Here is a 14,624-nt window from a genome sequence, read left to right as displayed (position 1 = left end):
CTTATCTGGAAGGTAAACTTTGTGTGTGCTCAAGTGAGTCGCCTGACTCACTCCATAGGATGGAGCAGCTGCTAGCCTAGAATCATTTATTTATTTGTAAGCCCATGCTTTTTGCTTGAAATTACACGCAAGTGTCAGTAGCGTTTGAAGTAGAAAAGGTCATGGTTTTAAAGTGCAAAAAAAAAAAAATCATTAAACAAGAAAGAAAAATGTCTGTCAGGTTTGTCCTATGTTGGGCTTCAGGGGGGCTATGTATGGCGTGCCTGTCTTGAAGCAACCCTGTGCCCAGCAAGCTCGTGGATGCCAGCACGCCCTTATTTTTCTGAGAGGACAAAGTGAGCCTCCTTACAAACGGCACAGATAAGGACCTAACCAACCTGGGTCTAAGTCTAAGGGAAATTAGATCGTGCCCAGCACTGTCAGTTAGGACAATATGAAATTCTCTGATGGTCATTAAGGGAGTGCCGTGCTATAGGAAGTGTCTCCGTGACTTCACGGGGAGCAGAGAAGTCCTTAGATACTATTTAATCGATCTCACTTTTGACCAGGTGATAGGCTTCTGTGAAGGACGGTTTCCAGGGACATCCTTAACTACCTTACGGTGTTGACAAGCCTTGCTAGTGTCAAATTGAGAGCAGCCCTCATGCTGATAATTTATACTCGGGGCAGTGTCCTGAAATCTACACTCTGTTCGCCTGCTGTTGCTGAGGCCCAAGGCGACTTGGAGATTTCGAGGGGTCTCAGAACTGCTCTCTCAGCGCTGGCTGTCGGTGTTGGGACAGACATCTGCTGCTCGCACAGGAACAGAGAGAGGCAAGGCGCCCATGGGGCCTTCCAGTCACCTTCTCTTGCAGCTGAAGATCTCCCTAAGAGTCCCAGCTGGCCACCTCTAGTTGTAGGGAGGTTGCCTCTTCTTAGGCTCTCTTCTTTGTTCAGTGTGTGGTATTTTCCAGTGATCCCCCCACCCCACCCCTGCCGCCCTGACTCTGCCAGAACCCAGGAGTTACTTCTTGCTTGTTCAATGCTCTGCCTCTGAGCTTCATCCCAGCCCCCAGGGACAGTGTGGAGGCTTATGAATTTGATTACTTAGGTGCTGAGTGTCCCGAGCTCCTTGCCAGATGTCAGTGGGATTGCTCAGCCTTTGGGTTTGGGTGATGACTTGACCCAGCCGCTCTGCTCGGCAAATAGCCTGGAACCATCCTCGGGGATTTTGTTTGCCCAGTTGCAAAAGTCAGCCTGAGGATTTGGTGGCCGCGACCTTTGGGCTTGTTAGATGCCACCATACATCAAACACTAAGCTTGGGCCGTATCTTCTGCATCATAAACCTTGGAGCAGACAGGCATTTTTTTTGGGGTGGGGGACCCATCTTGTTTTGTCTGTCTGTCTCTTGTCAGGGTCTTTTATCTGACGGCTGTCCTTCCTCAGACAATACCACTGTTGATGATTCTTATGACCAAGGTGCCGGGACACTAAACACCCGGGGATCTGGTAACATTTTATGTATTTGTGGGGGTAATTTAGCAGGGGCCTTATAATAGCTTTGTTCTTTGAATTAGGGCTCTTATCTACTGCCTCCCTTTTGGGGAAAATCCTTTTTACGCAGTACTGACTTTTCAAGAGAAAGCCCAAGAAGTTAAATAACTGCATCAGCTTTAGGCATCGCAGATTTACTATTTGAACGGAATGGGGTCAATCTCTATAACCCTGCCTGCTCAGAATGATGAACGTCTCATGGCATGGAAAGAGACTTGAGCATAAACCCCGGAGTAAATGGCCTTATGTGTCTGTAGTCAGGGCGCTCTGGGGTCCTTGGATTTCTGTTTTATTATTAGTGCACTAAGCCCTGATGGTTTTGTCTAAGACCACTCTAAGGCTCTCACCCTGCCAGGAGACCTCCGTAAACATGTCTGTTTAGTCTGCTCCAGGCTTATGCTGGCTGAGGAGTCCATCAAAGTCCGGAAAGTCTGCCGCAAAGCAGACCTTTGACCTTTAACCCTGCCTGCAGTTTGAGCCCTTTGGCTCTCTGGGGCTTAAGACCCTCTTCTCTTGTTTCTTTCTGAGTGTGTTGGAATGTCTGCTCATTGGGTTTAGCAGAATAATGCACAACCCATTCTCTGTGGCTGATCCATGCCTCTGGCTTTGGTTCTTGGGGGAATCTTGTGTGAATTTCCATTCCAAGGCTGGTTGGTGTCTGTATCACTCTGGGTCTGCGCAGAGCTGGATCAGAGCTCCATGTGACCTGTGCCATCTGCTGTCGTGCTGGATGCTGGTGCCTGGAGTCTGGTGGAACTCTGAGATGTGGTACAGGGGCTAAACTGTGCCTACGTTAAGTATGGGAAGACGCCGAGGAGATGAGGCGGCTGGGCTCACCCCTCCCGCTCTGTGTGTTCGTTTTGTGCAATCTTTCCATACCACTTGGTGTTTGTCCTCAGCACCCACAAGGTCCAGGGCACCAGGAAGGATAGAGAGCGGTTATTTCCCTCTCAAGGTCTTAGCTCCAGTCAAGTAATGTCCCCGGTAGCTTGGACAGTTATCATAGGTACAAACTTGGTGTCACTCTAAGGTGGCACGTTTTCTAGCTCAGTGGATCTCAGTCTTCTTAATGCTGTGACCCTTCAATTTGGTTGGTCATTGTTGTGGTAACCCCCACCTGGAAAATTATTTTCGTTGCTACTTCATAACCAATTTTGTTACTATTATACTGTTGTACTGATAGACAACTCCTTTGCGGGGGTTGTGACCCATGAGTTGAGAACTCTGTTCTAGAATATGTAAGTCACAAGGGCCCTAGGGCTCACCCGGTAACCAACATGCTTTGCACAGAGAGGTAAGTTGAGTGTCCTGTGGCCACACAGGCAACAGCAATCTAAGAACTGAAATGTGGCTTCCCAGAGCTGTGGTCTAGACTTTTCTATTACACATAATTCTGTTGTTAACCTAAAACCTTGGGAGGGAGGGAGGGAGGATATTAGAGCTAAGTATGAGAATAGTAGGAGACATGAAAAGAAGCCAGCAGTCAAGAGACAGGCAAACAGGAGGAGACAGCCATATTTAAGGGTGCTTGTAAGGACCCTTTCCACAGTTAATCTGTGTGCTGTTTGGTACTTGAAATAGAAAGATATACTGGGAAATATATTTAACCAGGACACTCTGAGAAAAGACAACGGAAGGACTGGATGTTAGCAGCCTTGAAAAAGTTAATCTTTGTGAACCTCCAGCCTTCTCCAACTGTGGGAAAGGCTGATACTTACTTGGAACCGTGAGCTGCTCTTTCCTCAGCATGAGCCCTGCACTCAGAATCTTGCCGGGTGCTGGATCGACGAAGAAAGACAGGAGTCGGGGCTGCATTAAGCTCACCATGCTGAGGGGTGGTCTCAAGGCCCAGGCTTTCCCCATCAGTTTCACAATCGCTGTTCCTCCTTTCTTAAAACAAATAATAGCATGTCTGGCCTTATTCTAGACCCCCTCCCCTGTGTGTATTTTTGCATTTCTAGCAATGAATGTATGCATTCTCTGGATGAACTCTAATGTGGAGCGCAGCAGCTCTCTCATGCAATGTTGAGGTCATGCATGCTACTTCTGTTTGCAAGAACATCAGAGACACCAGCAGGCTCAGCTACAGGCCCTTGAACAGCTGTGGGTCGGCAACTCTCTCTCAGCCCCAGATTCCTTATTTGTGATACAGGTTACATGTTACATGGTGATACTTTGTAGTGAATGTTTTAGGAATGCCACTGTGTCTTTGTCCAGGTTCAGTCTTTAGCAAGCTTCCGTATCCATAGCAACTCCCTTGCACCCAGGCAGACACTGCAGCTGTGGTGGCTAGAGGAGAAGTGAACTTGATTCTGAGTCTTTGTGCATCTTGGGGAGTCATCCTCCCTGAGATAGCCTTGCCTTTTCCTCCCAGTACAGAAGATCAGGATGCCCAACTTCTTAAGAACCAATGAGTTACAGAGCAGCAAAGGTTTACTGAGTGCTTCTTAGAGCAGTGTAAGCCTCATTTCCTTTGCATGATCAGTTCCCCAGGCCCTGGGTCTTTATTGATTGAGCTTGTAGCTTCGGGTTGAGGGAGCAGGCTTTCGAAGCCCTACGGCAGCTTTCTTTTTAAACCATCCCTGTTGTCTCCCACATCTAGGCGGCAGCCGAGCGGACAATGAGGAAGAAGAAGAAGATGGGGAAGGAGGGCTAGATCCCAGCAGTCCCCCAAATGCCTACCAGCTGCCCCCTCCTCCTGAAGGATGTTGCACCACAGATGGTAAGACACTGCTCAGGGTCTACAGCTGGGTCATAGAGCTCCTTGTCCCCTGAGATGTGAACTGGGTTCATGTTCCTATACAGGCTACACAGGAGGCTAAGAGTCGGCCGCAGTAGACAGTCTCAACTACAAGAATGGCATGGGGCCCAATAGTCATTGTTTTGGGTCTGTTGTTTGGAAGTCAGAATATACTTTCTTTACTCAAGTTGTCCTTGTAGGGTATTTGATTTGGAATGGGGATGGGATGGCTTTGCGTGCCTTGTCGGTTCTTGGCTGTGAAGCCAATGTATTTGTATTATCTCGAATCTGGGCAGGCAGCAGTATCATTGGCGTTTTGCTGACGAGGAACAGAGGCAAGGCATGCGGCACATGGTAACCTCTCAGTGCAGTGGTGAGAGCTTATGTTCTGTACTGGGAGAGGCCCGCAGGTTCATATTCTAGACCCCGCTACTCCGTAAACCAAGGGTTGTCCACCACTGTTTGAATAAATAGTGGTTGATTTATTGAGCCCTTGTTCTGGAAGTTCAGGGGTTAAAGACGAGAACTTGGGGGTCATCTGGGGGAGACAGATGCTTTATGCCCAGTGTGGGTGGTATGCTTGGCAGCATGGGGACTGAAGGAAAACTCCAGAGAAGCTCCCTGGAGAGAAGGGTCCTTCCTCTGGGTTTTAGACAATCTGTAAGAGTTAGCAAGGAGACTTTCATGGGTTGGGGAAGCTTGGGATTTGCAGATGAAGCAATAGTGCAAAGGCTTATGGGGTGAGATGCCTGGGAGCCGCAGGTGACTGAACAGGGCATTCAGGCAGGGCCTGGGAGTGGTGACAGGCTGGGACTGGAAATCGATCAGGGTAGCTGCCAGTGCCCTTTGCACTCTGAGGCCTGACCTTGACCCTATCCCTGACCCCGACTCTGAGGGCCAGCTGATGTTACTGGGACAGAGAAGTCAGTACAGCTGTTAGCAGGACTATCTAGTGTCCCCAAAGGGAAGGGTGAGAAGGGCCGTCACTAAAGTGGCTTTCTACATCACTACGGTAGACCCTGACTGCCCCAAAGTGGGCTGCTTGCTGGGCTGAGAGAAAGTCTGATGAGGGACCAGTGCAGATAGCCCAGAGCAGCCAAAGAAAGAGAAGTCTGTGAAGGTTACAAGGGCCCAGAGTTGACTTCAGGGATGGGAAGGGAATCTCACATCTCTCTGGTGGTTATCAGTTCAGGAAGCCTGTGACGTTAGCTCACCCTCATGTAAGGTGAGGCTCAGGAGAGAACCTGAGAGATCCCAGCCATCCCCCTCTTCTTTATCTTTTCTTGAAGACTTTTGAGAATTTACTTTTCCACATAGGGAGTATATTTAAAAGTTTTGTAAATACAAGGTTCAAAAGATGTCAAGAGACTTCTGCCGGGAACCTCAAGCTCCCACTGGGGAAGCTGAGGAGGCCCTGGTCTGGCCCTTCCCCTGAGTGTACCCATTCTGCAGCCCCATAAAGTGTATATAGTATGTGAGAGATGAGACAGCTCTCACTTTCTGATGGCTTTGTCTTGTTTCAGAGGTAATTAATGTCAAACCCTGACTTTGCAGAGACAAGGGTTGTTGGGTGTTTCTTCTGCCCCTAGGACCTTGGTTTTGGGAGATCTCAGGACAGTGTGTGAGCCCTGTCTACTCCTTCTAGGCTTCTGTCAGGCTGGGAAGGACATACGTCTTGTCTCCATTTCCAATGAGCCCATTGAAGTGCCTGCAGGCTTCCTCCTGGTGGGTGCCAAGTCTCCCAGCCTGCCAGACCACCTCCTGGTGTGTGCAGTGGACAAGAGGTTCTTGCCCGATGACAATGGCCACAATGCCCTGCTCGGTGAGTCCCTTCTTTTCTTTGTGGCTCCGCCTGCCTGTGGTGGGGTAGGGAAGGGAGGCTGCTGGTGAGAGGGGTACTTCGATATTCTATACACGTCTTTTCAGCTCTTTTGGTACATTTCTTTATGGAATGGAAGGAAAATGGGAATTACTTTAAAATATGAACTGGCTGTGACTAGTGAGATAGTTCGGTTTGTAAAGTGTTGCCATGCCCCTACCTTGACCTTTACCAAACTCCCTGTGAAAATTACCTATGAGGCTGAGGGAATCTCTGTGTCTCTGAGGGAGCTCGCTCACCGGTCCATGCAGTCCTCGTATTACGGCTGGCTTTTGATGCAGTCGTGTAAAATGCCAGGTCTGATGGCTGTGCTTTCAATAACTCCAGACAGACAGATCTCTGGGGTTTACTAGGTAGCCGGTTCAGCTGAATTATCAAACCCAAGGATATCTCGAAAATCAAGCCAAATAGTTCTTCAGGAATGACAGCCGAGGTTGACCACTAGGATTCCCACACACATCTGTATTTGCTTACACACATGACATGTAAAAGATGACTGGTTGCTTCCCTTAGTATTTTTTTTTCATAGTTTGCCTTTCAAACCTACCTTTGCCTGTCTGGACCGGAAAGGGCTTAAACCCCCTGTCCCAGATAGTTTTAGAGCAACTACTAGCAGGCAGGAGAGTGAGGCTTTGTGTGTGTGTGTGTGTGTGTGTGTGTTGTGTGTGTGTGTGTTGTGTGTGTGTTGTGTGTGTGTTGTGTGTGTGTATGTGTGTGTGTTGTGTGTGTGTTGTGTGTGTGTTGTGTGTGTGTGTTGTGTGTGTGTTGTGTGTGTGTGTTGTGTGTGTTGTGTGTGTGTGTTGTGTGTGTTGTGTGTGTGTTGTGTGTGTGTTGTGTGTGTTGTGTGTGTTGTGTGTGTGTTGTGTGTGTGTTGTGTGTGTTGTGTGTGTGTTGTGTGTTGTGTGTGTTGTGTGTGTTGTGTGTGTGTTGTGTGTGTGTTGTGTGTGTTGTGTGTGTCTTGTGTGCGTGTGTTGTGTGCGTGTGTTGTGTGTGTTGTGTGTGTGTTGTGTGTGTTGTGTGTGTGTTGTGTGTGTGTGTTGTGTGTGTGTGTTGTGTGTGTTGTGTGTGTTGTGTGTTGTGTGTGTGTGGTGTGTGTGTGGTGTGTGTGTGTGTGTGTGTGTGTGTGTGTGTGTGTGCGCGCGCATCCCTGCCACTGGGTGGTCACATCTGAGTGATTAGCAGACTCTCCAGCTGTCTTCTGCTTTGATTTGCAGCTCCGCCTAGAGAGGTGGCATCTGTCACAATTCTGTGGGAGAGCTTAGACTTGTTCGTGAACTTGCCCTAAGTCATGGGAGTGAAGAAGACACCAGGAGCCCAAGTTCAAGTCTTTTAGGCTCTGAGTTCCTCCCTTCCTCACTGTGTCCTCCATGCTTTTGCTGTGGTTAAAGTTCAGTTGGGGTTGTTTCTTTCCCTTCTACCATGGGAACCTGCCCATCGTTATTAGTCCACTAAAGTCCTGATGGTTCGTCGTGATGAGAAGACCAAACATGACCTCTTGCTCAGATGACATTACCATGTTCTTACTGTGTACCATGTTCCCTTCATGTGCAGCATCAAGGAAGAGGCAGTAAGACCTGGCAGAGGCCAGGGCCCAGAGATCTCTGTTTACTGTTTATGCACTGACTTCCACGTGGCCTCCTTTACCTCCTTCGCCACGCAGTAGAGAGGGCTTTGGATATATGCTCCGTCCTTGTTCTTGTCTAGTGACTTTGGCTTTGCCCATTCATCTCTTTGGAGGACTGGGTAGTGGAAGACTTGGCAGTGGTCCGTTCTCACATGGGGCCTCATCAACGTAGAAGAGAGAATTCCTGGGACAAAGCTATGGATTGAGAACCATTACAACCTCCTCCATATTCTCCATATGACCCAGTCCTTTAAACATCCAGTTTTGTGCTTCTTATGGCTCCAAACCAGGTGTGTGTGTGTGTGTGTGTGTGTGTGTGTGTGTGTGTGTGTGTGTGTTGCTTACTGCAGAGCAAGTAATGGAGGGAGGAGAGAGTGGGAATTAGGAAGAAAGGAACGAATAGTTACTGCTTCCAGACTGGGGTGGGCCACAGTATGTGAGGTGGGTGAATGCTCCCAGGAGGGGACAGCATAGCGTGTGTGTGTGTGTGTGTGTGTGTGTGTGTGTGTGTGTGTGTGTGGCAGGGGTGGGGTTCCTGAGGCAGGTCTGTGCACTCCTTGAGATCAGTTCTTTATGAATAATGCTGGGAAATTACCTATGAAGCTGAGGGAATTCCTGTGTCTCGGTAGGAGCTCGCTCACTGGCGCTCGTAGCCCTCGCTCGTAGCCCTCGTATTACGGCGGGCGGCACTTCACACAGCTGGCTTTTGATCTGCTGGTGGGGTGGGGCGGGATGAGGTGGGACAAGGTGGGGGGGGTCTTGTCTGAATTCCACCCCTTTGTGACTATACGGGAATTGCTGGGGCAGTAAATCAGGGAGGCTCTGCCTCTCGAGCCTGGGAGACAAGCGTCTTCTTCCAGCTCCTTCTCCTCTAGCCCTAATAGTCTGGCTCCTCCCCAGTGGCTGGAATGCCCAGGAAGGAACTTCATTAATTGCTGGCAAAAAGCCATCCGGAATGAAGAACAAGGGCTGGCTGGAAATAGCCTGTGCCTTCTCCTTTGAACATAACTTACACTGTTTTGGTTTCCTGCTATTAACCCGGGTGGCTGCCCAGGACAAGGTGGTCCCCACATCTCCTGCAGTAACCAGGCTCAGCCCTGTTTACTGATCCATAAAACAGGGTCTGCGGATCGTCTCGGAGGAAGCAGAGCCTTTAGGAATATTGTTCTAGCAACTTTGAAGCTGTTGAGGGCTTTTGTCGGAGAAAATTGAAAGATTCATATTCTAGGTGTGTTCTTCAGATTTTGCTGTTGCTGTTGCCCGTGATCAATCTGAGTTAACCGATACTCTGATGGGTAACATCAAAGAAGACCACATCTGTCTTCGTGGCAGCTGATTTCTTAGGTGAAAATGGGGCTGCAGTTTAGTTAGTAGGCACAGTATTCACAGGTTTGTTGAATGTATAAGGTCGAGCGGAGCCTGGTGTCTAGGTATACCTGGGAACTCAACCCTTCCGTTGGGAGCTTCTGCTTTGATGAGGAGACGCAGGCAGAAAAAAATTTGGGGGTCCATCGGGACCCATAAGGTCCATAGCATTTTACCAGGTCAGCAAATCTTACACCCAACCTTCTGGCGTGTCCTCAGGAGGTCACTAGGGTGTAAGTGCAGACTGTTGGTGATGAGGAAGGTGTTTTAGTGGTAGCGGGGTTCAAGACAGGCCCTGAAAGTGAATAAAAATGTTCAAATTGGGAAGAAGCAGTACCAGTGGCAGCAACAGCACTCACATAGTAAATCTTATTCTTTGAAGACATGCCTGGACTGACCCGAGGATGTAAAAATTTAAAAAAAAAAAGTGAGGTAGAGATACTGTAATCTAGTGTTCATTCATATGTGACACACAGGAAGCACAGGGCGACTCGAAGAAGGTCACCCAGGAAGCAGCTGGGAGGCCTTTGATTTGAATCCAGGTGATGTGGTACAGTCATAGAGAAAAGGGAGCATCTCAGAAATCATGGTGTAGACACTCAGAGAGACATGTGAAGCTGGGCCCTCAGTGGGTCGGTCCTGCAGGGAAGTCACCTTTGACCTTGAAACATGAGAAAAGAGCACAAGGAACCTCTGTGTCTTTGGCGTTTAGTTGTTTTAGTGTGGGGTGCAGCCAGCCCTGTGCCTTGCGACTCCCCCTCCTCTTCTCTCCACCAGGGTTATCCGGAAGCAAACCCCACCCCCTATGCACTTCATTTGAAACTACGGCCATGCTGTCTCCAAAGGACAAGGACATTTTCCCTCCTGGGAAGCCAGTGCTATTCCTCTATCTAAAGAGCTAAAGCAGTCATAAATATTGTTAAATACTCAGTGACTTCAGATTTTATCATAAGCTTTTTAAAAATAAAAGTTGATTTATTAAATTCAAGACCCTAAGTTTTCTAAAAGCTTTTTTTATTTTTTTCTTTTGAATTTTTAATATGTATTTATATTTTGAGACATATGGCCTTGAATTTCCGATCTTCCTCTTCCTCAGTGCTGGTTCGTAGGTACACTTCACTTATACCCAATTTTTATGCCGTGTTGGGGTCAAACCCAGTGCAAACCAAGCAGATGCTCCCCCACATGAGGTGCATCCTCAGCTCCTGTCTTTTTAAAATTCATGTCCTTTCTCCTTCATTTTTTCCCTTCAATTTATACTTTTGAAAAATACTGGTGGTGTTATGAATAAGGCGATTAGGGGCTGCAGAGGTGCCTGAGTGGTTAGGGGGGCTTGCTGCTTTTCCAGACTTTCTGAGTTCAGTTCCTAGTACCTGCTGTAGGTCTAGGAGATTCACTATTTTCTTCTGGTCAGTGTGGGTTCCTTCACACATATGAGCATTCCCTCATACAGTTACACACACATACATACACACACACACACACACACAAATAATAAATACATCTTCTAAAAGTAAGGCGGTTATTGTGTTTTAAAATGACTTCCTGGGGCTTACACATATAACTGATTTTTCTCAGAGAAGAAATGGAGGCAGAGAAGGAGTCTGAGGTTAGTGTAGGACCCAATGTTACTATGATGTCTTCACTGAAACTTCAAGCTCTTCACATTGTACCCCAGCACCCTGCCCTGGCCCCTGTCTCACTCTGGGTCAGTCTGCCTCAGCTGTGCCTGCTTCTTTCACACAAGTAGAGTGCTTCTGCATGGGCCTGGGATCAGGCTCAAACATCAAGGGGAAACTCCAAAAATGTCTCTCCCTTTCTTTGCCCTCGGAGTGTGATCCCATTCACAAACAGGAATGCTTATGCCCACGCACGTCTCTCACAGGGCTGTCTCAGTCTTTAGACTGTGTGCTGATGAGGGTTCATGAGGGTTGGATGATGGAGACCCCCCTTTCTGCAAAGGATGTAATCTCAGGATGGCCCATCCCTAATGGCCATAGAGCCGTGTGCCCAGATGCCACCCACGAAGTCCAAAGGAAGCCACTGTCGGGGCTTCTAGGAAGAATCGTGCCACTCCAGTCTGAAGGAAATGGCAGCTTCTGTCTGCCTTCCCTTCTGTCTTCTGTGACTGGGTAATGGAAACCCAGGCACTGCCACTTCTTATCTCTTGCCACCTGCACTCTCCTCTTTCCCATTGAGTCTGAGGGGAAGGAGAGAGGACACCATGCTCTGAGTCTGGGACCTGTTAGATATCCAGGGGACACCTTCACCCTTGTTCCCTTGTGTTCCCGTAGGTGGTTATGTGGAAGAGATGGCCTAGTAGAATAAATCAAAGCTAGGCTCAGCCCCTCCTGCCACACCAAGCTGTAAGTCACTTCTCTGCACCTGATTCCCCTCGCCTGTAAACTGGGGACACTAAGGGTTATTTTACAGGTTTCATGAGATTCAGCGTGGGGCATGGATACACACAGCTTAACACACAAGGATTGTAATAAATGTTAGTTCCGGTCCTGTTTGCTCACGACGAAAATGAAGCTCAGAGATGTGAGATAACCTGGTGTATTTAAGTCAGGACTCAAGCCTGAGTCCTACTAACGTCTGTATTCCCACATGCTTGCTGCATGGGAGGGTGGTGCCCTCCCTATAGGAGGGCAGGCTTCACGCAGCAGCCTGCAGGTGCAGCATCCCTTCAAGGGTATGGTCCTGAAATAGATAGCCCTCTAGTTGCCTAAGGAGCCCCGTGGAAAGATCTGGCGGTGCTGGGATTAGAAGAGGGTTATTTGTACAGACCACTGTGGGTGGCATAGTGTCTTAGTCAGGGTTTCTATACCTGCACAAACATTGTGACCAAGAAACAAGTGAGGAGGGAAGGGTTTATTCAGCTCACACTTCCACATTGCAGTTCATCACCAAAGAAAGTCAGGACTGGAACTCAAGCAGGTCAGGAAGCAGGAGCTGATGCAGAGGCCATGGAGGGATGTTACTTACTGGTTTGCTTCTCCTGACTTGCTCAGCTTGCTCTCTTATAGAACCCAAGACCACCAGCCCAGGGACGACACCACCCACAATGGGCTGGGTCCTCCCTCCTTGATCACTAACTGAGAAAATGCCTTGCAGCTGGGGCTCATGGAGGCATTTCCTCAAGTGAGGCTCCTTTCTCTGTGATAATTCCAGCTTGTGTCAAGTTGACACACAAACCAGTCAGTACACGCAGTAACTGCATAGTCCTTATTTCTAGGATCCATGCCCAGCAAGAGTCTGAGACTTTGCTAAGTCAGTTCACTTTCTGGTAAGGTCTTTATAAACTTTCAAGTCCCAGGGTCGATTCCCAAAAGGAAGGGCTCTGTGTTGTACTCTGTCTTGAAAGTGTTCATTGCCCTTCAAAGAATTTCCTGAAGTCTTAGGATGACAGCATCTGCCCCTCTGATGGCTTGAGCCATTCCTTCCCACAAGGCTGGGTCCTATGCTCTTGCCCTGGCTTCTTTGCTTATCCCTCAGGTGTCTCTCAGAAAAGCTATGTCCCTAACTGGAAGCCGTCTGCTCACTGCACCCAACTGTCCACTGTGCAACTGGACCAGGAGCTTAGTCTCACCTCTGAGCCATCAGGAGCTGCTGCCCATGGCCACTGTCACTTCCTGCTGAGCATGCGCGATGACACCATGAGGCCTCCATGTGCATGGCTTGTAACCTGTAGCCTGGCTAGCTGGTCTCTTCAGTGTCCTTGACCTTGGACTTCCTGTCTCTTGTTCAGCGTCTTCTCTATGCTCAGGCTTAGATTTCCTCCTCAGGAACCCTGGACATTTCTCAAGGTTGTCTTCTTGAGGGCCGGTCAGACTGTGTGCATCTCAAGGTTTCCAGGTTGGAAGCCAATAGATAAATAGAAGGGTTAATTGTTATTAATTAATCAGCTAATTATGCCCGTCTCTCCGACCTTCTTGATAATGCTGTTCCATGGTACTCCCAGTCAGCACACACCCACTTACAACTCAACTCGTGAACAGCCACACCAGCACGGCCCTTTGGAAGAGAGCTACTAAGGGTACAAGACATACATCTCCCTGATGCTGAGCAGATTCCAGGACTCGGAGCGAGATGAGCGTGCGAGCCTGGGAAAGTGCCAGTTTCCTCTGAGTCAAACTGAGAGATGGCTGGACATGTGTAGGGGGTTTGTGGAAGAGACGGAGACTGGGCAGGACAGGGTCAGTTGGAGTGGATGAGATAAGAGGCACCTTGTCTGAGTGAGAAGATGAAGCTAAGATGGGTGGTGTAGTCCACAGCCTTGGGTGCCTGTGGACCGGGACTTCATCCTTCTGTTGAGGTTAAACGCCACTCTTTGTGCGACTGATATGAAGGATTTCACAAGAACGTTTAGTTTTCCATAGTGACTGGCAATGGGTCGGTTAAGCCGAGGGCCCTGTGCATTGACAGTGAGTGGCAGCGTACCTGGCCTTGTGTGCACATTAGCTCTCCTGAGTAACACACAGGATTGTTCATGTTATGCTGTTACCTGTTCTCACTGTTACCAGCAGGATTTCCATGGTCAGTTCATCCTGTACCTATCCCTGACAGGCTGGGGGTTTTCCTTGCTCTTAAGGTCTTTCACCGAATATGAAACTGCTCACGATGTGAGATTAGAGGTTTTCGTGCAGTATGGAGTCTTCTCTGGGGCAATGGCTTTTAACTTTCACCTCACCTACTGAACTTCTCTTGAATACTAGCCAGAGTCCCCAGGGACAGCCCATTTAAGAGCAGTGCTTATGTAGAGACATGTGGTTTTTATAGCCTCACGCAAAATGACCGTGAAGCAGAGAGTGTGATAAAGTAAGAATATCTGGCTCTGCCCCAGGCCAGGGCCTCCCTTGACCTAGGACCTTGGACTCACAGGAACCAGACCGGCTATTGGCAGAGCAAGGTTGTTTTGGGATGGCTTACAGAGGAGCAGTGGGTAAATGGAGAGTTGTCATGTGTCTCTCGTATTAACCAGTGCCTCTGCCTGGTTTCACTGGAATGACTTTGTAGAGATCCTTTGAAACACATGCTCTGCATGTTTGTCTCTGATACAAGGAGGTTTCTCATCACTACCCGGATGGCCTGTCTGGGGCTGTAAGCGGGCAGAGGCCTGTCTATCATAGGAGGAAGATAGATAAATAGATAGTAGGAAGACAGATTGCCTTCCCTGACATAACTGTGGCAGTTTCTCCACTCTGCTGGCTGCTGAACTTTGGGTCTTACTCCCAGGGTCCCCATCATGCATTTGGTATTTCTTAGAGTATAAAACAATGGGTTTATTGTGACCTTTTCATGCATGTATATCATATTTGCCCACAGTTGCCATTCCTGGTCCCTCCTTCTATCCCCTCAGTGGTTCTCTTCTTCCTTTCAATGTTATCCCTTTATTATAGATTTAAAGCAATATATATTATGTATATCAGTATGTCACATATATAAAAATACCCTGATTCTGCATATCAGAGAAAATATA

General features: G+C 48.4%; 1 protein-coding gene across 1 annotated transcript in view; it reads left to right on the top strand.

Moving 5' to 3' along the window:
* The window catches only part of Greb1 (growth regulating estrogen receptor binding 1), a 123,697-nt gene that overhangs the window by 54,078 nt on the left and 54,995 nt on the right, over positions 1 to 14,624 (top strand). The window contains 2 exon segments of the mRNA NM_001427084.1: positions 4,137 to 4,256; positions 5,920 to 6,096. Coding sequence (NP_001414013.1) covers positions 4,137 to 4,256; positions 5,920 to 6,096 — 297 coding nt within the window.

This window comes from Rattus norvegicus, chromosome 6, assembly GCF_021556685.1.
Source record: "Rattus norvegicus strain SHRSP/BbbUtx chromosome 6, alternate assembly SHRSP_T2T, whole genome shotgun sequence".
In the NCBI taxonomy this organism is placed as follows: domain Eukaryota; kingdom Metazoa; phylum Chordata; class Mammalia; order Rodentia; family Muridae; genus Rattus; species Rattus norvegicus.
Note: the sequence above shows the minus strand (reverse complement) of the source record. Positions and strands in the feature narration are given on the sequence as shown.